Source organism: Alosa alosa, chromosome 17 (assembly GCF_017589495.1).
Source record: "Alosa alosa isolate M-15738 ecotype Scorff River chromosome 17, AALO_Geno_1.1, whole genome shotgun sequence".
Lineage (NCBI taxonomy): Eukaryota > Metazoa > Chordata > Actinopteri > Clupeiformes > Clupeidae > Alosa > Alosa alosa.
This window is the reverse complement of record NC_063205.1, coordinates 18,854,979-18,878,487: the sequence shown is the minus strand read 5'-3', so window position 1 is coordinate 18,878,487 and position 23,509 is coordinate 18,854,979. Positions and strand designations below refer to the sequence as shown.

Below are 23,509 nucleotides of genomic sequence, written 5' to 3'. Positions count from 1 at the left end.
CTCTCTCTCTGTCTCTTTCTCTCTTTCTGAGGGACAGGAGGAGAATGACTTGTGAAAGTTTCTTAGGCTATTTTTGGATCTGCTTGAAGGGAGTTCATGTAACTGAGAATATAAAGCATTTCTGCAGGAGCAATCATGACCTCTTACAAAACATACCTGATTGATCACTACAAAAGAACCCATCCAGTAACCTCCATTACATCCCAAACTGTGTTAGGTTGAAGCAGCTGCCTATCCAAGCATTTATTCACAAAACACAAACAATAAATAATTGTCATTTGCAAAAAGTAATTTACTGATCTGTAAATTTGGTCTTCAGATTGATACCAAACAAGAGTTTGTTCTAAACTGTGTTTCTAAAACTTTCCAAAAACTCTTTTATTTTCTCTGTTTACTTCAGTCAGTATAACATGACATGACACAAGTTTCATCTTGTGTGTCTGTTAATTTTACCCTTCTGAAACCCTAAAAAATGCTGACATGGCCCCTAGAATATGCTAATACATGCAATTGGGCGGAAGTCTTTCAACTGAATTGTCAAACCTACTGCAGATATTTCTTTTTCACTACTTTGAAATAGACTTCAGCAGTCTCTTTCTCTCTCTCGCTCTCTATCTCTCTCTCTTTCTCACACACATACACACACACAAACACACACACACATATATACACATGCATTCACACACACACACACATATATACCTGCATTCATCATGCACACGCCAAGCATGCCACACACACACACACACACACACACACACACACACACACACACACACACACACACACACACACACACAATGGAATGGAGACACAAAGACACACATTGCCTTCCACATATTTTTATCTCTGTGGCTGATTGATTGATACCTCTGTCAGTCAGTCAGAAATAATGCCATCTGTGAAAGCCTGAGTGAGCGAAAGAAATCTCCCCAATGTCTTGTATATTGTGACAGCTTTTTTATGTCCAACATCGCTCAATACCCTTCTATAAAAACAACCATGCCAGGGAAGCCTTCATGGACCCTGCCAAGGAAGGTGAGGGCTCCTGGCCTCCCTTCACAGGTCACATGGGTCCTAGAGAACAGCTGCCCTGGAGGTAACCTTGGATGAACTAATTACATGACAATACAGAATACATAACCCAGCCCAGTATCTGACATCTGCACGCACACTTCCCTCTTTGCTTCCAGACGTGCGTTTCTCTGAACTGGATGAATCCAAAACACTAAGAAAGGGTGGTGTTAATATATGACGCTTGGAACTGTTTTGATTTGAGGCATCATTCATGCGGACATTATCGGTTCCAGCATTTCTATCATGCTCAAGTGTTTTATCAGGCTGGCAGCAGGGAGAGCTTCAAGGAACAGCTTTGTCACCACAAGCTTTTTCACTGTTAAATCCCAGACAAGTCTAATGCTTTGTAACCTTGAGCTGGACAGGAAACAATTATTTTATCACCTCTCTGAGCTGAGACAAGAGTGATTGAAGATTTAAGTGAGAAGCTTGTTCCCTTTAAAAAGCGATCAAACTTGGGCAACGTAACTCTGTCTGAGCGCTAAGAGCTTTGGCCGACATATAAACAACTCTTCCCTGGGCCTTGTTTTTAATTTGAGTTGTTTAATGTTTTATTTTTGTAAAAAGAAAAATGGGATTGAAAGTGACCCTTCTCAGTCTCACCCTCCTGAAGGGCATTGCTTGACAGTTTGAATCATTTGTTTGTTTTTATAATTTTTAACTTGTTTATTGTTGTTAAATGGGACCGGCGATGTTGTTTGCGGGATCTAAAAGTGGTGCCTTGCCGGAACCTTCCGGGCATAACAAACCCTCCCCCTGCTGATGCTGAGAAGATGTCAGCATATTGAGACACGCTCCTAGGAGGATGAAAAGAGATGTCTCATCTCTTAGCGACATACAAAAACAACGACGACGAGAACATCGATGACAACAGTGACAGTGCCACCCAAACAAAACCAGACCGGGCCATGTGTGAGCATGGTGAGACAGGAATAACCTGAACAAAGCCGACATCACTACCAGCACAGAGACGGGGATGGATTTGCAAATCTTTGGTGAAATTCTAAGTTGTGTTAACCTTGGCCCTAGGGGCATTAAAAGGTGACAAAAAGGTCAGTAACAAAACTAAGTAATTAAGTAATAAGCTAAAAGTAAAACTAAACAAACTAACCAACACCTTCCAGATAAGGAGTATAATTGCCAACCCCGGCACAAGGTCATAAGGAATGCACGGTAAATACTGTTCTGTACTTCAACACAACACACAGCACCAGGGCGGAGTGGCAATCGGGACGATCGGGAGTTTTCCCGGTGGGCCGGCCGATGAATCTACGTGGTGCACGCCGGCCCATTGAGTTATTATGGCGGCCGTGAGTCGTCCGCGGCCATCGTCCTTGCAATTGCACTAAGAATTTTTCGCGAAAATCTCAGAGATTCACTCTTTAATGTTAGGAAGTCCAACCAATTTTTATACCACTTGCTCACTGTCTATATGTCATTCATGGTTACCCTGCACATTCATCTCTCCCATGCTGATTTGTGTGTGTGTGTGTGTGGGGGGTGTAGTGCCGTCAGAATTTTCCCGGGGGATTTTAGTGCCCCACTCTGCCCCTGCACAGCACATCCACAATTCCACAACCATGAATCTGCTGTCTGGCACAATGGCCCTGTCTTCATGCCATCTCTGGCCTTTTAAAGGCTGCCCAATCAGCTGAACCAGGAACTCCATTTCCTGGTCAGTCAAGGAGGACGCAGGACCTGAACACAGGAAAGGCAGAACACACTACAGCCTGAACAGATACACTCTTAAGACGAATGTGTTGTCCCTACTGTATCTGGACACTGAGATGAGTTAAAAAACAATGCAAGTTGTGTTGTTTTCTATGCAAGTTGTGTTGTTTTCTATGCAAGTTGTGTGACAAATACACATATTGTGTGACAAATAAAAAAAGGAAACAACACAAACTGTGCTGTCACTCACAGTTGTGTTGTTTTCAACATATTCATTTTAAGAGTGTACTATTGATCACTGTACAGCATGTCGGCTCACCTTCAAAGAAGGTGAGTTTTTTTCCTTTTGATGTTTACCCATAATCTTCCTCATTTGCTGTTTCATGTATGAGAGTGTGATTGCCCCCACCCCCTGTGATTCGTAGGCAACGGATCCTTTGGTTTTTTTATATGAAGGGTTTCATTTGACCACATGAAACACATTACGGCTGCAAGAAATATCGAAGACCAATTTCTTTGACTGACATTGCATCAAGGGCACGTGAATAATGAATCACGCTCCGTCAGGTTTGAAGGGCCTCTCAAGATCTGAGCTCCTTGCTCTCCAGGAAAAGAGATACCTGGGGCCACATCAGAGGGGGGAAGTTACATATCAAATGGCATCTTTTACCGGTGGGTGGGGAAGTGCCAGGGGCACGGTCTTGTCAATAAACTGGTTGGGCTTCCCAGTTATCCGGTGGGGTTGACACAAATTAGACAGGGAGATGGGAGAGTTGTCTCCTTGTCTCCTACACTGTGACCCTGAGGCAGGTGAGTCGTGTCTCTGTTAATGTGGATTTTTACCACAGCAGCAGCAGAGAAATGAGAACCTAAATTCAGAAAAGGACACTGAGAGAGCACTTGACCTGAGAGATAGTGCAGAGTGTCTCTCGGTTACGTCATTTATGTTCTCAAGCGTGGCCTTGCTTTGCCTTTCTCTTGCTTTTGTTCTTTTTTTCTTCCCTCCTTTCTTTCTTACTATCTCTATTTGTCTATACACACATCTTCCACACACACACACTCACACACACACACACACACACACACTCACTCACACACACACACACTCACACAAACACACCTTACGTCTGTCTCTCTCCAAGCTGTCCACAAACATAATGGCTTTTCAGTAAAGAGACAAATGGTAAAGAAGGGTCAGGGGAGATGAGAGGAGAGGAGAGAGAGTGGGGGGGGATTACAGTCCTGACACTGCTGTGATTGGCACTGAGCTGTCTTCACTCCAGCGGCTGTTATGTGTGTGAGCCGTGCGCGCGGCACTCCAAAGCCGGCCTGACCAGACAACCACAGCCCCTGGGAGCGAATCTCCATGGGGGACTCTGGAGCAATTCCAGGGGCTGGCCAATGGCTGAGGAACCAGTCTGAGGTGACACCGCCAGAGTGGACACAGCTTGTGCAGCGGCCAGGACACCTTAACTGATCTGCAGCATAAATCTATTCTAATCTCAAGTCAAATTCAAGACTATTTTCCTCAGTGGTTCCTTGTTGGTGGAATGAGTTGCCCAGTGCTCTCCGTTCCTGTGATAGTTTTGGGTCTTTCAAGAGGGGTCTAAAGGCATATCTGTTCAACATGCACTTGCGTTTCTGATGCGTTATGGTTTGTATATTATAGTGTATTATAGTATTTTCATTAGGCTATTGATTGAATTGACATTTTTGTTAATTATTGCTATTCTTACCAACTTTTGTTTACTGTTAAATTTAACTTTATATTGTTGTTATTTGAATGTCGCTTTGGACAAAAGCGTCTGCTAAATACCATAACCATAACCATAACATTAACCATAACCATCTATTCTACTTAGATCAGTGTAAACATGACACAGGAAAATAGGTCATAGCTTGGGGGAGAGAAGGGAGTCCTAGGTGAAAAGATGTCTGAATTTGAGTGTAGAATTTGACAGACCTAATATATAGTAGATTTACTTTGACAAACACCTTCATGCACAGAGAAAGCAGAGTTTTAAGTATACGCTAGTTCCAGGTGTAACTCTAACTGATTCTAAGCCAATCTACAGCACAGATCCACTTTGAAGAGTGTGAACACACACAAGACAAGCCGAACTCTGACCGAAAGTGACATCCAAGAGAAGAGCTGCCGGAATCACATCCTTTGCTATCCCAGCTATTTCCTGTTTCCTAAAAGGAGCAGTTCCTGTTAGTTGACACCGTTGACCTTTCTGCTAAGGGAGCCCCTGTGAAGTTTATTATGCAAAGTATGGTCAGGGCTAGTGAAGGTGACTGTTGACTTCCTGCATCGGATAAAGAAAGTGCAGGTAAACTAGCCAGGTAGACAAAATATAAAGTACTTTAAGAACAGTTTTGGGTTGCAACGTGAACAAGGTGACACTTAGGTATATGTGCTGAGAAGTAAAAATAATTTGTGTCTTTCAGAAAGGGTCAAAGCCAGGAACACAACGTAAAGACTCAGCATTAGATAATGAGGCCAGATTGTATTTGTGTTGTCCTCTCTTTATAAGACATGGGCTTTAGTTTTATGCTGTTGTCTTGTAGGTACCTTGTAGGAGACATTGCTGAATTGTGAGATGTTTTGTTCTCTGACGTGGATCTTTCTGTGTTGGAGTGGCCACTGAGTCTCCCTGGCAGGGCTGTGTGTGATATTCTGTGCCTGCCCCGGGGTTGAGGCTTAGGGTGCATTCACTAGACCGTTTGGTCCGGACCCGAGTTCGGACCGATGGTTCAGTGATTCCGTTAATGTGAACACAGTCTACCGAACCCGGGTGTGGACCAGGGTCTGCTAGAAAACGGGGGTCTGGGGTACGGTTCGTTAGAACTCCCGTGCAGTTCGAATGCTATCTGTTCCAAAACCAGGAAATAAATTGCCTTTTTGCGACGTTGCCAAGCAATATTGGTAAAAAGAAGCTAGTGTTTATGACATAAACGGACCCAGGTCCGCAAACAAAAATGTAATGTAAACAGAGACCAGCTGGGTCAGGGCTAGGGGGGAGTAATCACACTCAGGTACATCAGTTAAATGGACTCAGTGGGAATGCGCCCTTAGACTCCCCCCCAGTCCCCTTCAGTCACTCTGGCCACTGGCACAAAAACTCTCCAGTAGAAAGGGCCCCTATTTCAGCGCATGAAGTAACTGTAGTGTAATAAACGGTCCTGGTTTTAAACTCTCAGTTCTCAAGTCTTACTGAAAAGAACAAGTTCACAAAACACTAAAGAGGTTTCCATAATTGTTTCAGTTCAGTTGCTATACCATGGTGATACTGATAAATTAAACTAATGTCTGTGTTTTCGTATTCAAATATTACTGTAAATATCAACTGTAAATATCAGAGGAGTGTTTTGTAAATGAGTTCTTACTTAATTACTTGACGAAACTTCAAGAGAAGTAACGGTCATATATTTCATCCATTTATCTTCATGGATTTCTAAGAGAATGAGTCATGAGTCATAAATGAGATATTTAAGAGGGAAGACATGCCATATTACCTGCATCATTTATCCTGCACTGACATTAATGAACATAATTGATAAAGCCGCTGTCTTAGAGATGACCTCATTTCTTATATTTATTTAATGCATGTCACATTAAAAACTTCATTTCTTAAGACTCCGTCCTTTAGTTTGCTCACCAGCTTCTGTCCAATTTAGTTTAACAGGCAGTAATGTGACTGGGCTGTTTCCACATGTTACAGAGCACATTCCCCCCTGACACACACACACACACACACACACTTTAATTTCAGTTTGCTGGGTGGTGGTATCTAAGCTTTACCACACATAGCGGATCAGTCTTTCGAGCCTCCTGTTTGAACCCAAGGAAATGTGATGAGTGCAGAAGCTGAAAGCTCAGACTTCAAACACACTGGACTGGAATGCCCAGATGGTATTAGCATATAACAGGCAGGAACTCTGCATGGTAGGCCTGCATTGATACTCCGTGTGGGGATTGAAGGGAATTAATTCACCTCAGGAAGAGATTGGACACCTTCAGACTCGCCACTAAGTGGGACTGCCACAAGTCTCTCGGATCCCCCAGCTAGGCAATGACTATTCAATTTCACCTCTGTCAAAGGACCATGCGTTGTTTCATCACGATGGTGACATTTTCTGTCACACTCCCTACATTCACTCACACACACATTCACACAAACACACACAGATACATATTTGGATAATCAAATCGAAGCACTGTTTGAGGTGATCATGTGCCCAAATAGTGTCACCAAGCCTCATGAAAGGTCATACTCAATGTGAATGGTTTCATCTTATGATGTGAAGCTGCAGGCCCACAGCTCACTGGCGCGTTCTCACCCGAATAGCGTGTCCGAATAGCAGCCACTTTTTCATAGGTCGTTGACTGTTCGAAAATCATGAATGCTCAGATTATACTCCTGTTCTTATGTTATTGCATATTCTTCTTTACAATTGATCATGTTACCTGTTTAGTTGGCATGTACAAATGGGTGCACAGATAGTGTGGAAACCACATTAAACATTTCATCATCAATTATTCATTCATCAGTGCTGTAAAACTCTTTCATTATAAAATGTTTTGCCGTGGCCTACTGGTTAGGGCTGCGGGCTTGGAACCGGAGGGTTGCCGGTCCCCGACTAGTAGAAACGGCTGAAGTGCCCTTGAGCAAAGCACCTAACCCCTCACTGCTCCCCGAGCGCTGCTGTAGCAGGCTGCTCACTACGTCGGGAATGGTGTGTGCTTCACCTCACTGTGTGTTCACTGTGTGCTGAGTGTGTTTCACTAAATCACGGATTGGGATAAATGCAAAGACCAAGTTTCCCTCACGGGATCAAAAGAGTATATATACTTATACACACACACAAAGCTGAGTTGAGAGCGGTGTGTGAAGATAACATATGTTTGGTATTCTGTCATTATGTTTTCTTATCTAAGAACTTCTAAGAGTGTTTTGCTATTTTTTTTTTCTTTTCACACCTGGATACCTCAAACCCCCTGGTGGTGGATGGATGAATTCCAAGACATGCCATTTTAGCCACCTTGCTGCCTCTTTGTGTCTACCCTAAAAGACCCTTAATACACTACTTTTTAACTGCAAATTACAAAGGTCGACACAATATATAAATACTGACAAAGAAAAGTAAGCAATTGTGTCCCGAATGTGTAATAAATATGTGAACGACAGAAAAGAAAATTAAAAAGACAGATCCAGTGAAAGCTAGAAACAACAAAAGAAAAATAAATAAAAGAGGGATTTAAAAATTCAATTCTGGCAGAAAATCTGTTTTATTAATCGACTTTTAATGTGTGAGTGCACAAGCTTAGCAATCGGCCTGGAAATGGCATTTTTAATAAGGCCATTGTCCTCGGGAGGCAGGCGATCTTTTCGAGTGAATGGTGGAGTGCATCAATAATGCAACTATCCTCCCAGACAAATGGTATTTCTATTAAAGTTAATGGGACCCCCGTGCATACCGGCTTGCGCCTGGCGGCCCCTGAGTCGACACACCAGAGTGTAAGTGCATTCCAGGGCTCACCTTTTTTCACAAGCACCCCACCCCATTACCACATCCATAAATGCATGAGGAGCCCATGTTACAGTGGAGGGAAAAAACAGCGCCTGGAATTGTCTTTTTTTGGAGACTTTACACAAAGTGAGGTTACACTTGTTGGTGGTCTGTGGCAGGGAAGTGCTCAGAGTGCACTGCAGGTTTACTATATAGGGCACCCAGACAGGTCAAGCTGCAGCCAGGTGCGTATGTCACGCATAGTTTACAGTACATACTTTGTGAATGGAAATTCTGAATGTTTCGTAGTTATGTAATACATTTGGTGTGCCATACTATAAATGTGCCATCTGCGCTGTGGAATCAAACTATTTCCCATCCATCCATCCAACCCCCAGTGCATAGGCAGTGCGTGCTGACCGGCCGTGTGTCCACCCTTGGGCTAATCATCATGACAGCAGCACTCCACGGAAGCAGGCAGGCACCACATCTGTCACATGCGTTCATCTAATGCCACCACATGGGTATGTCCCGTACATAGACATCAGCACGCGAAGCGCTGCAGTCATTTTTAATAGCCAATTAAAAGACTAAGCTGTTATGTATCGACCCCTCCCGCACCCTTGGCATTCCAACTGCGTGCCGAGTCTCCCTGACACGGACCGCGTCTCCCAAGGACGAGAGGAGTTGCATGCCAAAGATTTCCCATCATCCATCACGTAACTGTCCTGCTGGGGCCATGGCGGCTCCTGTTATTTTCATCTTGGGCACGACCTAACACACTTACACTTGGCAATGTGTGTGTGTGTCTGTGTGTGTGTGTGTGTGTGTGTGTGTGTGTGTGTGTGTGTGTGTGTGTGTGTGCATGTCTGATTGTGTGCAAAAAAGAAAAGGTGGAGAAAGAAAGAATGTGTGTGAATATGTGTGTGTATGTGTGTGTGTGAGAGAGAGAAGAGATAGATAGATAGATAGATAGATAGATAGATAGAAAGAGATGGTGAGAGAGAGAGAGAGAGAGAGAGACCTTGCACAAGTGCGATAATGAGCATAGTTTGTTTTTATCAGTGAAGTGATATTTACAGCACATTTTGCCAAGGGCACAGATGGACTAACAACCCTTTAATCCCTCTTCCATCCCATCTTTCTCCCTGTCTCGCTCCTCACCCTCCAGTTTTATCTACTGTATGCTCTTTGCCCAACACAAACACAAACACAAACATATGACAATACACAGATACAGCAGCACATACACATGTATTGGACCTGTTTCATGCCCCAGTTTGGAATGCGTGGCTGGCTGTTAAGGAGAGCCAGACTGATTGACCCATGACTCAGACTGGCACTGGCTGCAAACACACCCTGCGGTGTGCCATCCTGGCCCTTACACATGCCACACCACTGCCCGGTTTGCTGGCTAGATGAGGGGTGGGTGAGTGGAGGTGGGGGGTATGGGGTGGCTGTCAGCTGTTTGTGCAGCAGCAGGCTTGACATGGTCAAAAGCAGACACTCTCATGATTCATAGTATGTACTGTCCTCACCGAGGAGCCGTATTACTGAAGAGTGTATCTCTGGGTTAGTGTGTGGACACTGTGGCGTATCATGCAGATCAAATCAAGAGATTGGGGTGGAGGGATGCCTGCCTGATTCATGCTCTGAATGCACCCGACCCCTTTCTACTACTTCCACCCACCCCCCAGCCCCAACACACACACACACACACACGCCTGTCATTACCCCCAACCCCCTCACTGATTACAATGCGTGGCACACAAACAGCTTCATGCACCGAAGTTCATGGTTGAGCAAATTGCTGAAATCAATCAGTCTCGTGGAAACGGGCAACCCTCAATGAAAACAGGAAGGCATAGGGATGAGGCGATGGTGTTGCCATAGCAACGGGCTCCGCAGCCAGCCAGCCAGTCGAGGGGAGTTGTGTGGGGTGGGGTGGGGGACCGTCTCTGGGAAGCAACCAGGCAACGGCGGTTCAAAACCCTCTTAAGTGGGGGGCATCAGCCAAATCGGTCTATCACAACAGCTCGACAGATTACACGAGCAACATGTCGACTCAGAGAGAAGAACGAGCAAGAGACAAAGCTGAGAAAGTGAATGGAAGAAAAAATTATGGAATGAAAGAGAGAAAGAAAGAAAGAAAATGGGAAGTTGTTTATCAGGCCCCATCGGTATGAACAATGGGAAGTGAAAATAAAGACAAGGACAGACACATGAACTTAATGAAGCACTTACGACAAAAACAGACACACTGAACCAATGATTACACAACCATTGCACTGAACCAATACTGATACAACCTTACACACCTGTTGGAGAAAAGAAAACACTCTGAACTCATTCATGGACATCAGGAAAGGGATCACAGTGATAAACACAATGTGTTTCTCCCCACATCATGTACTTGCTAAGCTGTGGACCAACTTACAATGAAGACAATTCATTCTATAGTCTCTGCCCACAAGGACAAGATGAACACTAGGTCTTTACCTCAAGAAAAAGAGGTAAGGCAATTAATTTGTGTCTCCTCAAAAACATCTCTACATTTGGAATATTCCTGGACTTAACAGCCTCACGTGACACAATTTATTCATTTCAGATGAATAATGAAATCCCTCAGACTTTACTCATGTCTGGGTTGCCGGGAATAGTGGAAGATGACACCTGAATGTCATCACACCAAGACATTGATGGAACCCTTTGTCATAGCTCTCTGATATCCGTTAGCTCTGACAATAGTGAATACACTAGTTGTTGACATTTCACCTACTGGACAGACTGTTAGATATTTCACCTGCTGGACAGATACCCTTAGGCTAGCAATAATGGTTGAGGTAGAGGTATGTTTGAGGTAAATAGGCATTGATAGCAGTGATATAACTGTGCAATCTAAAATAAGGGAACCTGAACCTGTGCGTGTGTGTGTGTGTGTGTGTGTGTGTGTGTGTGTGTGTGTGTGTGTGTGTGCCACTGCAATTCATTACTAGGAGCAATAGGGCCTGGCTCAACATGACGATCTGTTACCCCTGCCTAAGCCAAAGCCTTTTCGTAACCCCTGATCTGAAGGATAAAAAACTGCCTGTGCTTAGTGGGCTTCTCACCCTGTGGCAAAAGTAAGCAGGGAACACTTTCTCTCTCCCTCTCTCTCTGTCGAGGAGAAAAGGAAGCGCTAAAAGGGGAGCAGCCTCATTTCCATAGAGGGATCATTTGTTATTCCTCCTCTGTAACACCCTGTCACGGAGGGATTAGGTGGCCGCATTTTCCCGCGCCGCAGCTGTCCAGGGCAAGGTGAGACAGCATTCAGTAACTAAAGCTAAACATCCCAATAGACATGTGCGGAGCTGGCAGCATCAAAGCATGCCATATTACACTGGCTTACTTTATCCAGCCCTCTCAGACACACTCACACACACACACACACACACACACACAAACACACACACACACACACACACACACACACGCATATAGTCTACAAATCTCCTGGGTCTAAGTCGATCTGCCACTTCTGGCAATATTAGATTAGTAATACCCGGTGAAACTAAAATACTTCAAAGAACCACTTAACAGTGCAATTACCGAACACAGTATTGACTTCCTTGCAGTTCCATGCACTCCATGTGTGTGTGTGTGTGTGTGTGTGTGTGTGTGTGGCAAGGTCACACTGCTGAGTCTTACACATCTAACCTGTTGAGGGTATAGATCTTAGACACTGTTTAATTTAATAAAGATTGTACACAATATCCCAATCTAAATATCTGCCTACATTTTAAGCATGTTTTTCATATGCCATAATGGACAGGCAACCATAATCACAGCTTTGACATTTTCATGGACATGACATAGGTATAGGGGATTATTTATTTGTCAAGTAAATAGAACATTATTGCAAGGGCCCAAAGTCGTCTTTCAACACATAGGCTAGTGTAGTTAAATATGCGTTATAATATGCAGAAGATGTGAATTTATGTTATTAATATATCAGTAGATATTTGGATATGATGGTGTCAAAATGTTGCTGATATGATCTAAGATGATCTATGATCTAAGATGATCTTCAATTAGTTCCTCAAATAATCACATCTGTTCCCCAATCCTGCGTCCTACTATGTACATTTGCGTCTACCTTAGATGTCAGTTTGATGTTATTTCCATCTTTAGCTAAAGTTAATAGAGCATTGGATACCCCAATAAGTTACAACAAACAGGGTGCATGTCTATTTAACGTCACTGATAAATAATTGGGGCTGTTTCTACGCGCGTTTGGACTGTAAGCAGTATGTCTGTACCGCATATTTTGGGGAGCCGTTGCTCTCCAAGTACTGCGCTCAGGGCGCACAAATCAGTAAACCACCTATGCTATAATCAAGGACATAGAGGGACTTATATGTAGAATTACGGGAGAGGGAGAAGTGAAAGAGTATGGAGAAAGAAAGAACGGAAGAAAGAGGTGGGAAATTCCATGTGTTGGCAACTTGGCACATCAACCTTTCCAAGCGCACTTCTTACCCTTGCTGCCCTGGAAGAGTAGGGATCTTCGAATAGATTCCACATCACCGGTTGCCACTTTTTCCAAAAGCTGACATTGCCATGAGTGGGAGATACATCTTCGATACCTAGTCTTTTCCCAATCTCATCCTCATCGTCCCCGTTGTCCACGTTCATTTCAAAGACATCGAGAGCCTCCTCTGCGTCCCTGTGCTGGCGATAGGTCATCCAGCAGCAAGGCTCCACGTCCGTCTCATCGATGCCCCAAAATGACAACTCTTCCTCGAAGAGTGGACCGCAGACATCTGCCGGGCAGTGGAGTTTCCCGGTCCTGTAGTAGTTGAGGACATATGCGAAAACTCCCGGGTGGCGATCAAAAAAGTATTCGTTGTTACGCGCATTGTACTCAATAAAGCCAGGAACTTGTTGCAGGTGGTCCAGAACAGACTCGATGTCAGAATCGGAGGCGAGGAGAGCCAACCGTGTGCCTGGCAGAGTCCTTAATGTGGTTCGGTATGTTTCGTGCCTGGTTCCCCCAACATTGAGGATTATCCTCTCGTTGTCGTCGAACTTACCCATAGCTCTGGGTAAGACATGACTTGCTGGAAAAAGTATCGAGCGAGTCGATAGCAACAACGAACTACGGCGCGCGCACACCCTGTCCGTTTATGAGCACCAAATAGCTATCCGAATCCAAAAAGGTGCAGTCGCTCCGTTGGCCGAAAGGATCTCTGATTTCATATGGAGATGGAAATCACATCATTGGTGAAATCTTTTGAAAGTGTCTCTCAATCTCCCGCACTCACTTTCCTACACACGTCCTGCCTCTCACAGCCTCTCGCATGTCTTCCTCTCTATGTGGCCCTATGTGAAGTCACAACACATGCTGTGAGGGTTTTATTTGTCTCTGTGACCTCTTCACTCTTACCAGGCGCCGAGGTGAACTCGGATGCAGCCAAAGGTACACCCTGAATATTTATCCGTCACGTTCAACCGCATGCACTGAGAATATAGACAACGCAAGAGGCGTCTTTGGATTCTCTCCCATCTGTCTAAAAATGTGCGTGTTACTCCGGTAACAGCGTCAAGGGCAACACGGTTACTCTCCTCCCTTCTTCAAGGCGTGCTTTGTTTCTACAGCGCAGACAGTTGCTTTCATACACGCCCATTTCAGGTTGCATTTTCTAAGATCAACAAACTGTTGCCTGTAACTGAGAAAACCCATGCGAGTGTAATAGCATAACCAGTGTATCCAAGCATTCGTTTTCTCATTCGTATAGGTTAATACACTTCTCAAATATTTTAGGTGTGTTAACCAATGATTGTTTCTTGGAAAAACCTTTTTTTTTTGCTTTCACACGATTATACCATGTTAGGCTGTGGAGCTATCAGCACCAGCCACCTCTTCTGTTTTCAAGCAATGCTTTTGCTATTTTTACACGAGCCTGTACATATTTTGTCACGTAACAGTCAGTCTCAGGTCAGAACTCAAAATAATCCAAACCCCTTATTAAAAGCTCGCTTCGATATAGTAGCGTTAAAATCCCATTTAATTTGCCCGTTCATTTTGGCCGTGCTTATTTGAAGTTGGTTCTATACGTGTTGGATTCGCTCAGTATTAGGGTCTTAGCCAGTAATTGCCTTTATTTAGAATTAAACTGAGTGTCTCTTTAAGTTGAATTTGAGACCTATGGAACTTTCTATGTAAAGGAATGTTGCGTGCGCAAATAACCGGTCCGGTCTTAAATTTGGGACAAAGTATATCGGATTGCCCAGTGGTTATAGGGTTGTTCATTACGATACTTGAACTAGTTATTCCACCTGGACACGCAGGATTTAATTTGGCCAGTGTTTAGAGGCTTTCTCTCCTTCTCCGGCGTGGTGGCGACGAACTTCTAGTAGGTTCGCTTATCATGGAGTTGCATGCGTTTACGACACAAGCCCTTTCTCTAACACTCTTCCGGTTACTCACTCACTCGCTTCTTCTAAAAATAGAACAGCTAGACGCGCCGCACGTGATTGCTGATTCTTATCATAGAATGCAATGTTACGACCTACTTCAAATAGTATATTTCTTCATAACAATGAAAATTATGCGTTATTCGAAATAATAATATGATGCCTGAATGATGTCTAGAACATAAATGCAGACTGCACATCTGACGACTGCAGAAGAGATAAAGACGAAATAAAGTAAACGCGTGAATGCCTACTATTTAAAGAGACAGAACTTCAACTTGTTACTGACAGCTCGTAATTTATCCGTAGATAGGCGTCACCACTCTTTATCTAACTAATGTATTAAATCGCATTGTTGTGATAACATGCTCATGGTTCGAAAATAAAATAGCCTTGTGGCATTATTTGGAGACAGCATGTCATTTAATTCAATGAATATGAATGTTTCACTCTCTTGCTGATTCTTTGGCCCTGCTAAGAGAAAAAAGTAGCCACACAAACATGTTGAGGTCCTTCATCTTCTGAATAACTTCTGTACAGATCCCATGCCCGTGAAATAGCCTATCAGAAATAATTGCCAAAGGCAAAGCGCCCTCTGCTGTTCACCGAGTTTAGCACACCATCCAGGGAAAGAAGCGGCCTACTGCTGAACAGACGCTAATTGGTCTACACCAGTGGTTCTCAACCTTTTTTCAGTGGTGTACGCCCTGTGAAATATTTTTTCAGCCAAGTACCCCCTACCAGCGCAAAGCATTTTTAGTTGAGAAAAAAAGACTTAAAACAGAGCACTGTGCCATCAGTGTCTAATTTATTAAACTTTGGAACTGATAAACACAAACAAAATTCAAACATTTGAAAAAAAAAAAAAACTATTTTGAACATTTTAAATTTTAATAATCCTTTACTAAATGTATTGCAAATGATTGTATATTTTGCAAATGATATGTATATTTTAAAATCTCACGTACTCCCTGGAGTGCCTTCACGTACCCCCATTTGAGAACCACTGGTCTACACGGCTCGTTGTCTCTATGCACTATTTTGATTTGACACAAAACCATTTGAAAGTAAGGCATACAGCAAGAATACAGTGGTGCGGGCTCACAAAAAACAACAGTAACAACAATATTTTTCATTGTCATTTTGTATTAAAGTAAGGCATACAACATGTTGTTTCTCTTGTCTTAGATGCATTCTATCATTCTAACAGTACCACTTACAAACTTTAAATTACAAACAATGGAAATGAAAAAAGGGTACAAACTGCCAAACAGTGTAAACAAACACATGAGAATCTATGCTGGGGGGAAAAATCAGCATTGCTCAAAATATTTCTTATTAACCTCTGAATACAGTGAAGCAGACAAATATTTCTAATGGAAGATAAACATAGGCCTACCATTCCACAGCAGCTGAGAAATAGCTCTCCTCTAGTCTCAGGCCAAGTCCAATTTAAATTCAACTTAAGATATTCTCAATCTATTCTTATCTCACCTTATTTCTCCTGGGGGTCCCTTAGGAGAAACAGATGAGATCTCAGTAAGAGCTGATTAATTTGTCATGAGCCAAAGAAAAGACATTTTCGAGAGAAGAGATTTTCCTTTGGGATGCCAGTCTTGCCAAGTGGTAAAATGTCAGGTGTCAAGATGTACAAGTATCTTTGCAGATGCAGACAAGTTTCCTTGCAGAAAAGCAGGAGACAAAAAAAGAAAACTTACACTGTATGATAAAAACTAAAACAATGACACATATAATTTCACACAAGGCATACATATTATTAATAAGCACACTTTAGTTAACAATCGTACATATTAACTTCTGAAACGACAAGACAAGAAGACAGTAGACAAACAGTGGAACGACTAATTATCACCACTCAAATGAGCAGCCTAATCAGGGACATGTATTTATAGTCATAGCTCTTCACACAAACTTCAGTGTTTTCATGCAAACTTTAAACAGTGGGGCAGACCTCTCGCTATATCTACTTCAAACTGCTTAGAAGCACAATGAGGGGCTGCAAAACTCTGAAGAACTCAAGCACTAAAATATGTTTTTAAACTTGATTCTGTTTTATGTGTAACTAGATCAACTATGGCTAAAACAGGCTACTACATTAAATGTGATTATGGAGTTCAGTTGTTATTGTCATTTCGATTTTCACCATAGGTGATCGAACTGTGATGCTTCTGAAGAGATTCAGAGCACACTGAGGTATAAACGTATGCCTTCGACAGCCAACGAGAGCAAGCATGCCATTCATACGTTCTGTTTTTAAAGCAATGTCAAACGATTTCCAGCAAACGTTCCATCAAACCTTACTTATGCCCACTGTCCTTTGACCAACTGAAACAAGAAACAGCTGCTTTAAGTGTCATCTGGTTCTTAATGTAAAATGTAACTTGTGATTTAAAAAAAATAAAACAGCAATGATTGTCATCATGCATAAAAAACAAGAGAGGGTGAAGATTAATATTCTTCGTTATAACAAAAACATTGCATAATATATAGCATACCCAATAAATCAATAATGGATAAGAGGAAGACAGCATTGCACTGAAAAAAAGTGCTTGAGCCAACTGATTCATGCATTATGCAATAAGAAGAGAACATTTTAATTTAAATAAGAAAATTAATGATGGAAGCCTTCTTCCTTCAATACACTCTTTGCAAGAGGACATGGGGGCATACAGTATAGCCATACTGCATGTCCAGACTGCCCAGAAGTGTATGCCAAAAAATCATTTATATCAGTGCATCAGAGTGAAAAGCATATGGCTGGATTTATACTTTAAAGGAGAAATGCGGCCGATTTTAACGTCTAGCGGTCAAGATCCATGTAAAAATCGGCTGGATTTCTCCTTTAACATGAAGCTACACAGCAACTTTGAACAAACCGCAAGGCTCTAGAATGATCTAAAAAATGTGATTTAAAAAAAAACTTACAGTGATTAAGTGAGGAAACTATCAAAGTATCTTGTGAAATATAAAAAGTAACATCTTCATGATTATGATATGACAAGTCAGGTTTCAGATCTCTCTCTCTCACACACACACACACACACACACACACACAGTGTTTGTTGAAATCAATTAAAAGCAATGACTGCATTAAATAAATGGTAAATAAATATTTTTCATTACATCAAAAGTTTGCATGAAGGGCAAATCAATTCATTCAGGTCTGTTGCGCCTCCGCAAACCGATCAAAGAACTTTCTGTGACATTCTGAGAGGTGGCCCCGATATTTTCTATAGACATCTCACTGGGGTCCTCCAGGGAGGGCATGCTGTGGTCACTGTCTTCTCCTTCCTCGTCCTCTTCCTTTCGTTCACTTGTTTCCTTCTCTCCACCTCTCAGCACCTCCGTGGCAGCATCCGAGTCCATGTCATTTCCTGTCTTCACCGGCTCAGAGGCTGCACACTCCGGCTCCAAAGTTGTCTCCCCTTCCTGTTCTTGCACCGTTGTGGATTCTGGAACTTTCTGCCGTGCTGCCAGGGTCTCGATGAGCTCGTCCAGGTTCCTCTGGCAGGCCGGCTCTGTGAGGACACAAAGCAGGAAATTCTGAACAATGAGCAAACCATCAAAACGGATACATAACAGCTGCACATAGGTGAAAATCATTTAAGTTCCTTCCATTTAAATGACATAACACAACACTATATTTTATATTACACAAACATACGCCCAGGTCCTAGTTTCTAGTGAGTCTATCTTCAACATGTTGACAAAAAGTATGACATGGGTATACACATCGTTTATTATCGTTACTGATTACTAAGCAAAGCAATTATTTGCAGACAAACACAAATCAGTTTTACACATTTCCCCTCCCCCACCCTGTTATCCAGGTCACCACACTGATTTGCTTACTCAAACATAGTACCCACATTCACTAAATGTAAATGAACAAGATCACAACACAAACAAATAATAAGCAAAACACCTGAATCCGACCTGATGTCAAAATACAACATTGTCATCATGGTCACTGAGACATTCATAAGTGTCAACTTTAAAGTAGCATTGATGAACAAGCCTACTGATTCCCCCTACCGATATGTTGACTACTGCTGAAGTTCAGATATAAACATTCACAAATCAATCATTGAAAATTAGGCATGTGACAATTATTACATAATCGCTTGATCACCATCATTTGAGAATAACAATTCTCAACAAGACACACAATTACATTGTTAACCCTTAGAACCCTAAGCTGTTTTTAGGGCATTTTCACTACCTTTATTCATAAGGATTTATTCTGGTCATTGTGCCACACACACATATTATATATTGTTTGAGTCTAGGCTATCCAGATCTAATACATCATTTCATGTATTAGTACTAGCATTGATTTTATTTTGATTTTTAAAGAATTAAAAATTCTTATATTTCGACATGTATCTCACCACAGCAAGCTCATAGCTCTACATGCATTTCATGTGTGTGTAGGGCAGACTGTCCTGAATCGGGCAATACAATTGCCATGTTGGAGGGATACTCTGGGGCTGAGCAATTTACAGAAATATGTGGTGTGTGATTTACGGAAATAAATGCCATTTTTTTTATTTAGTGATGAAAAATGACCTTTCTGCGCTCCATATCTTTGACACGAACTGATCTGACCCGACTTGACCCGAGATTGCATATGGTGTATGCACTCATAATGATTCTCAACTTTTTACTGCATTGCCATGAACAAAGTAAAGGCAAAAAAGGTGTTTCTTTGGTGAACAAATTGGGATGCAATGTGAGCCTTGAATTGGATGCCATGCAGGAATTTGCTAGGATCTCAAAACCGGATTATGAACATGCTTTGACATAGAGAAACACACAATAGCGTTGGATTATAAACATGCTTTGCCACAAAAACAGAAAAAAACGTGGGGTAAGTCCAGCTATATAAAGTTATTATTTTGCTGTCACTTCGTCTGTTTTATAACCCAGAAGGATGTACTTAGTATCAAATGATAGCTCTGAGTCTCCTCTTTCATCTGACATGCGTGGCATATCTATCAGATCATGGGTCCGAGAGTAATTCAAACGAGAGTAATGGGTGTGCAGCGTTGGTTTGTGTCCATGACGTTATTATATTACTTTGTCTGTTTTTATAAGCCAGAAGGATCAATATACATGGTACCAATGGATAGCCCTGTGTCTCCTCTTTCATCTGATATGCTTGCCATATCTACGCGATCACGGGTTCGCGAATAATTCAAACGAGAGTAATGGGTGCGCAGGTGAACGCAGAGAAGTATAGACTGTAAATATGATGCAATTTGATTTAATTTCATGATTTTTTTTACAGACTCGTTGGAAAGCCCCACTTCTGCTCGGTCCTTAAAGGTTTCATCTCGCTGCGATGAACAGTTCTGGAGCAATGTAACAGAGAAGAAAGGGTGTGTTTTTTGACGCACTTTGCGTCAATCGGGTTCTAAGGGTTAAAGTAGCCAGACTTTAACAATGTAATTAGTTAAAGTAGTGCAAATATGCTTATGACAATTAAAAACATGTAACTGTCTAACTCGCACCCGAAATTGTTGTGAGATTTGAAGTTGAAGTGCGCCTGTTCTCACTACCAATTAAAAACATGTACAATGTACAAGTAAAATGTCATGATCGTGACAGCGCTAATGACAATATAGTGGTTTTCTGCACCAATGCAAATATTCACATGCAAACAGAACAGAATGTTAATTTCCGAACAGAATGAAATACCTTCTATATTGAGGGGAGGGCATTCCATGCCCCTTTTTTTCATCAGTTGGCGAATACTCTGGAGTTGGGACATGATCTCATTCTTCTGGTCCATGGCCACGGACTTCACACTGTTAATGTGAGTGAGAGGAGATAGATGGCCTTGCATTTGACTAGATTGATTCACACAGTGGCAGTAACAATGAACATTAAACAAAAATGGTCTATAAATTAAAATATAATTAAATATAAAGTTAAAGGACAATTATGCACCAATTTAATAAATCAAATTCATTAATCTATTCAAAAATGTTATTCCACATTGTGGTGATGCTTGTGCACCTCACAGTCCTACATGTAACAGAGGTCGTAATTCGTCCACCGCTCACGGCCCTCGAACCCGCCACTTCAACACACACCGCCATGGGAGTCGAACGCTCTAACCCACTGAGCTAAAAGCCCAGGCTTCCAATTCAGCGGTTAGAAGCGTTCTTAAGGTTAGGGGTGTGAGGATTTACACGGCCAACTAGCATGCTAGCTCAGTTTGCCTCCGTTACATACACCCTGCAGAGGAGTGCATACTGGACTGCTGGACTGTAGATGAACCCTCGACTGTACACACTCACCAGTTTGTTAAAGGGTCCAGCTGGGTAAGAATGGAATTGAGCATTCTCTCCGTCTGCGCTAGCCGCTGCTCCAACTCGTTCAACTGGCTTTCTGTGAGCGACGAACAAACAAAACAGCGGTCATCTTGGCAACATCCACATGCACGTGTACACATACACAGACCTGGCTTCATTTGCCTTCACAAAACCACACATTCATGCGGTTCACATGCTCAATGAAATAGGCAAACACAAGGGAGTAGCTCTGCCACTAAGCAAATATAGACACACAGACACATCCACACACAGAGACACAGACACAGACACAGACACACACACACACACACCTGTTTGTTCAGATTTTTTGGCCCCTTTTGTAAGCTTGTCCTTCTGGGCTTGCATGTCGTCTGCCGATTTAATCTGCATAAAAACACAGTGTTTATGTTTTGATGTAAGAGATTAACAATAAAGGAGAGAATGTAGTGTGTGTGTGTGTGTGTGTGTGTGTGTGTGTGTGAGAGAGAAATAAACATGTGATTTAAAGTTCAAGTTCATGTCTAACAACCACGGTCAGTCTCATGAAATCCCCTCACCTTCAAGAACTTGTACACAGCAAACAGCCCCACACCGATGGCATACATAGGCATGAGGGTGAAGACGTAGCCTTTGTTGTTGTTACTGTTGGATTTATATTTATCACTCTTCATCTCCTGCTCCACCATCTTCCTCATCTGCTTTATGCTCTCTGCACTCTGGCCCTGGTGGCCAGGCTGGGAGGTGGGGTTCATGCTGAACGGCTGCCCCTTTAATGCCCCTGGGCCTGGACCTGATACAACACAACCATGAAGACAGACAGGGGAGCACGATCAACATTATTTACATGTAATACTTTCATGGTAGGAGAGATTGGGCCAACATAATCGGAGATTATTCAACAACAGCCATGGTCTTTGGACAAAGACACATTTAAACAAATGTTTGGGCTATAACATACAGCAAAATATGGCACCAAAAATACATGTCATATATATCATTAAATACATGTCATATATATCATTAAATACAATACATTAATAAATAAAATACATAGGCTATTGTAACGTTAGTGACGCAGACATTGCATGCGAAGCTAATGTTATCTTCGCATCATGTGGAAGCTTGCAAGTAAGACGTGAGGACAGCATGTCAACACAAAAACTTAATTCGCAAAAATAATGGAATAGCCTAGCTAGGGAAGGCTAGGGAAGGCCGTAGGCCGTACCTTTCTTGTATCGCTGTTCATAAGACTTGGGTTCCCTCGACCCTGTCCCACCTCCGAACATTCTGGGGAACACCACAAATGCGAACAGAACAGCAGTGAAGGCAACAACAACTTGCTGTGAGGACGACAGGACCATTCTTGTACCAACGATTTCAAAAATAAAAATCTTAGACAGTGCACCACCCGAAAATAGCGAAAGAACAAATAAAGTAGATACACCTAGTTTTCTTGGAACGGAAAGTGCCAAATTGCTTTTGCGTTTATTTCTCACTGGGTCTTCTTCTCTGATTATGAGGACTTCCCATAGTGCTTTATCAACCTTTTATTTCCCTCTACTGGACTGGAGTGTCATAGCATGAATAACGTAGGCTACACATGAGAAGATACAAATTGCGCCTCAACACAAAATCCAGAAGGACTAAATCCAGCTGTCTACAAGAGATTGCGCTCAAGTTTTCTTTTTTTTATTTTTATTTTTTTTTTTTTATTGAATGCTGTTTCTAATATCAGGCCGGACACAACTGTAACATAAAGCCCCATGATTTAAATAGTACAGCGGCTAAGGCCAGATTTTTACCTGAATTGTTCAGTTTTTGCAGAAAGCACGAAACTTGGTACAGGTATAGTACTTGACTTCAAATATGGCCACCAAAATATGCCCTTTTTTCTACATTTATAATGCTATGCTGCTTTTAACACATAATATGACATGTCTACAGCCATCTTTCAGCATTATGAAATATATGAGACATGAGACAATCATGCATAATTAAAATGGCAGACATGTTAGATTTTAAGGAAGTAGCCATACATTCTGACACTCTGACACCAGTCAAAAACTGGGGTGCGTTTGGGCTATGTGTGAAGTTTTGTCTGTGTGACTAAACCAGTGGTTCTCAACCTTTTTTGAGCAAACGCCCCCTGACCTTACTTTGATCCTCTGGCGCCCCCCCACACACACACACAATAAAAAGTAAAAAATAAAAACTACACCCCCGGGTAGGCTATAGGCCACTCACTCTCATGCTATATTGCTTAAATAAAAAAACGAGCCCATTTCTGCGCTGTTTTGGTTTCTTCTGGAATTATAAGAAAATGTCCCTATGAGCCTATTTTATTATTAAGCAGATTTAGCCCACTGTTAGAAGCAATAGGAGACTGGTTGGGTAAAAAAAAAAAACACTACCACATCAGCATTGGTTGTAATGATTTTTTTTTTTAAATC

General features: G+C 42.2%; 2 protein-coding genes across 2 annotated transcripts in view; both read right to left on the bottom strand.

The window, feature by feature from the left end:
- The window catches only part of kcnc2 (potassium voltage-gated channel, Shaw-related subfamily, member 2), a 75,473-nt gene extending 61,602 nt beyond the window's left edge, over positions 1-13,871 (bottom strand). Inside the window, 1 exon segment of the mRNA XM_048267632.1 lies at positions 12,781-13,871. Within this exon segment, the coding sequence (XP_048123589.1) occupies positions 12,781-13,338 (558 nt within the window). The 5' untranslated portion in view covers positions 13,339-13,871.
- Positions 13,872-15,846: 1,975 nt separating this feature from the next.
- On the bottom strand, positions 15,847-22,565 carry ccdc107 (coiled-coil domain containing 107). The gene is made up of 6 exons (XM_048268870.1): positions 22,285-22,565; positions 21,617-21,849; positions 21,371-21,443; positions 21,045-21,135; positions 20,440-20,549; positions 15,847-18,257 (listed from the first exon to the last, which is right to left on the bottom strand). The coding sequence occupies exons 1-6, from the start codon at positions 22,418-22,420 to the stop codon at positions 17,893-17,895; spliced, it is 1,008 nt and encodes a 335-aa protein (XP_048124827.1). The 5' UTR covers positions 22,421-22,565; the 3' UTR covers positions 15,847-17,892.
- Positions 22,566-23,509: the final 944 nt, after the last annotated feature.

Coding starts and splice junctions, on each gene's coding strand:
- ccdc107 (XM_048268870.1), bottom strand. CDS start 22,420: ATGGTCCTGTCGTCCTCACAGCAAGTTGTTGTTGCCTTCACTGCTGTT. Junction 21,850..22,284: donor TGAACAGCGATACAAGAAAG/GTACGGCCTACG, acceptor GTGTTGTATCAG/GTCCAGGCCCAGGGGCATTA. Junction 18,258..20,439: donor CCCTCCCCTCAATATAGAAG/GTATTTCATTCT, acceptor GTGTCCTCACAG/AGCCGGCCTGCCAGAGGAAC.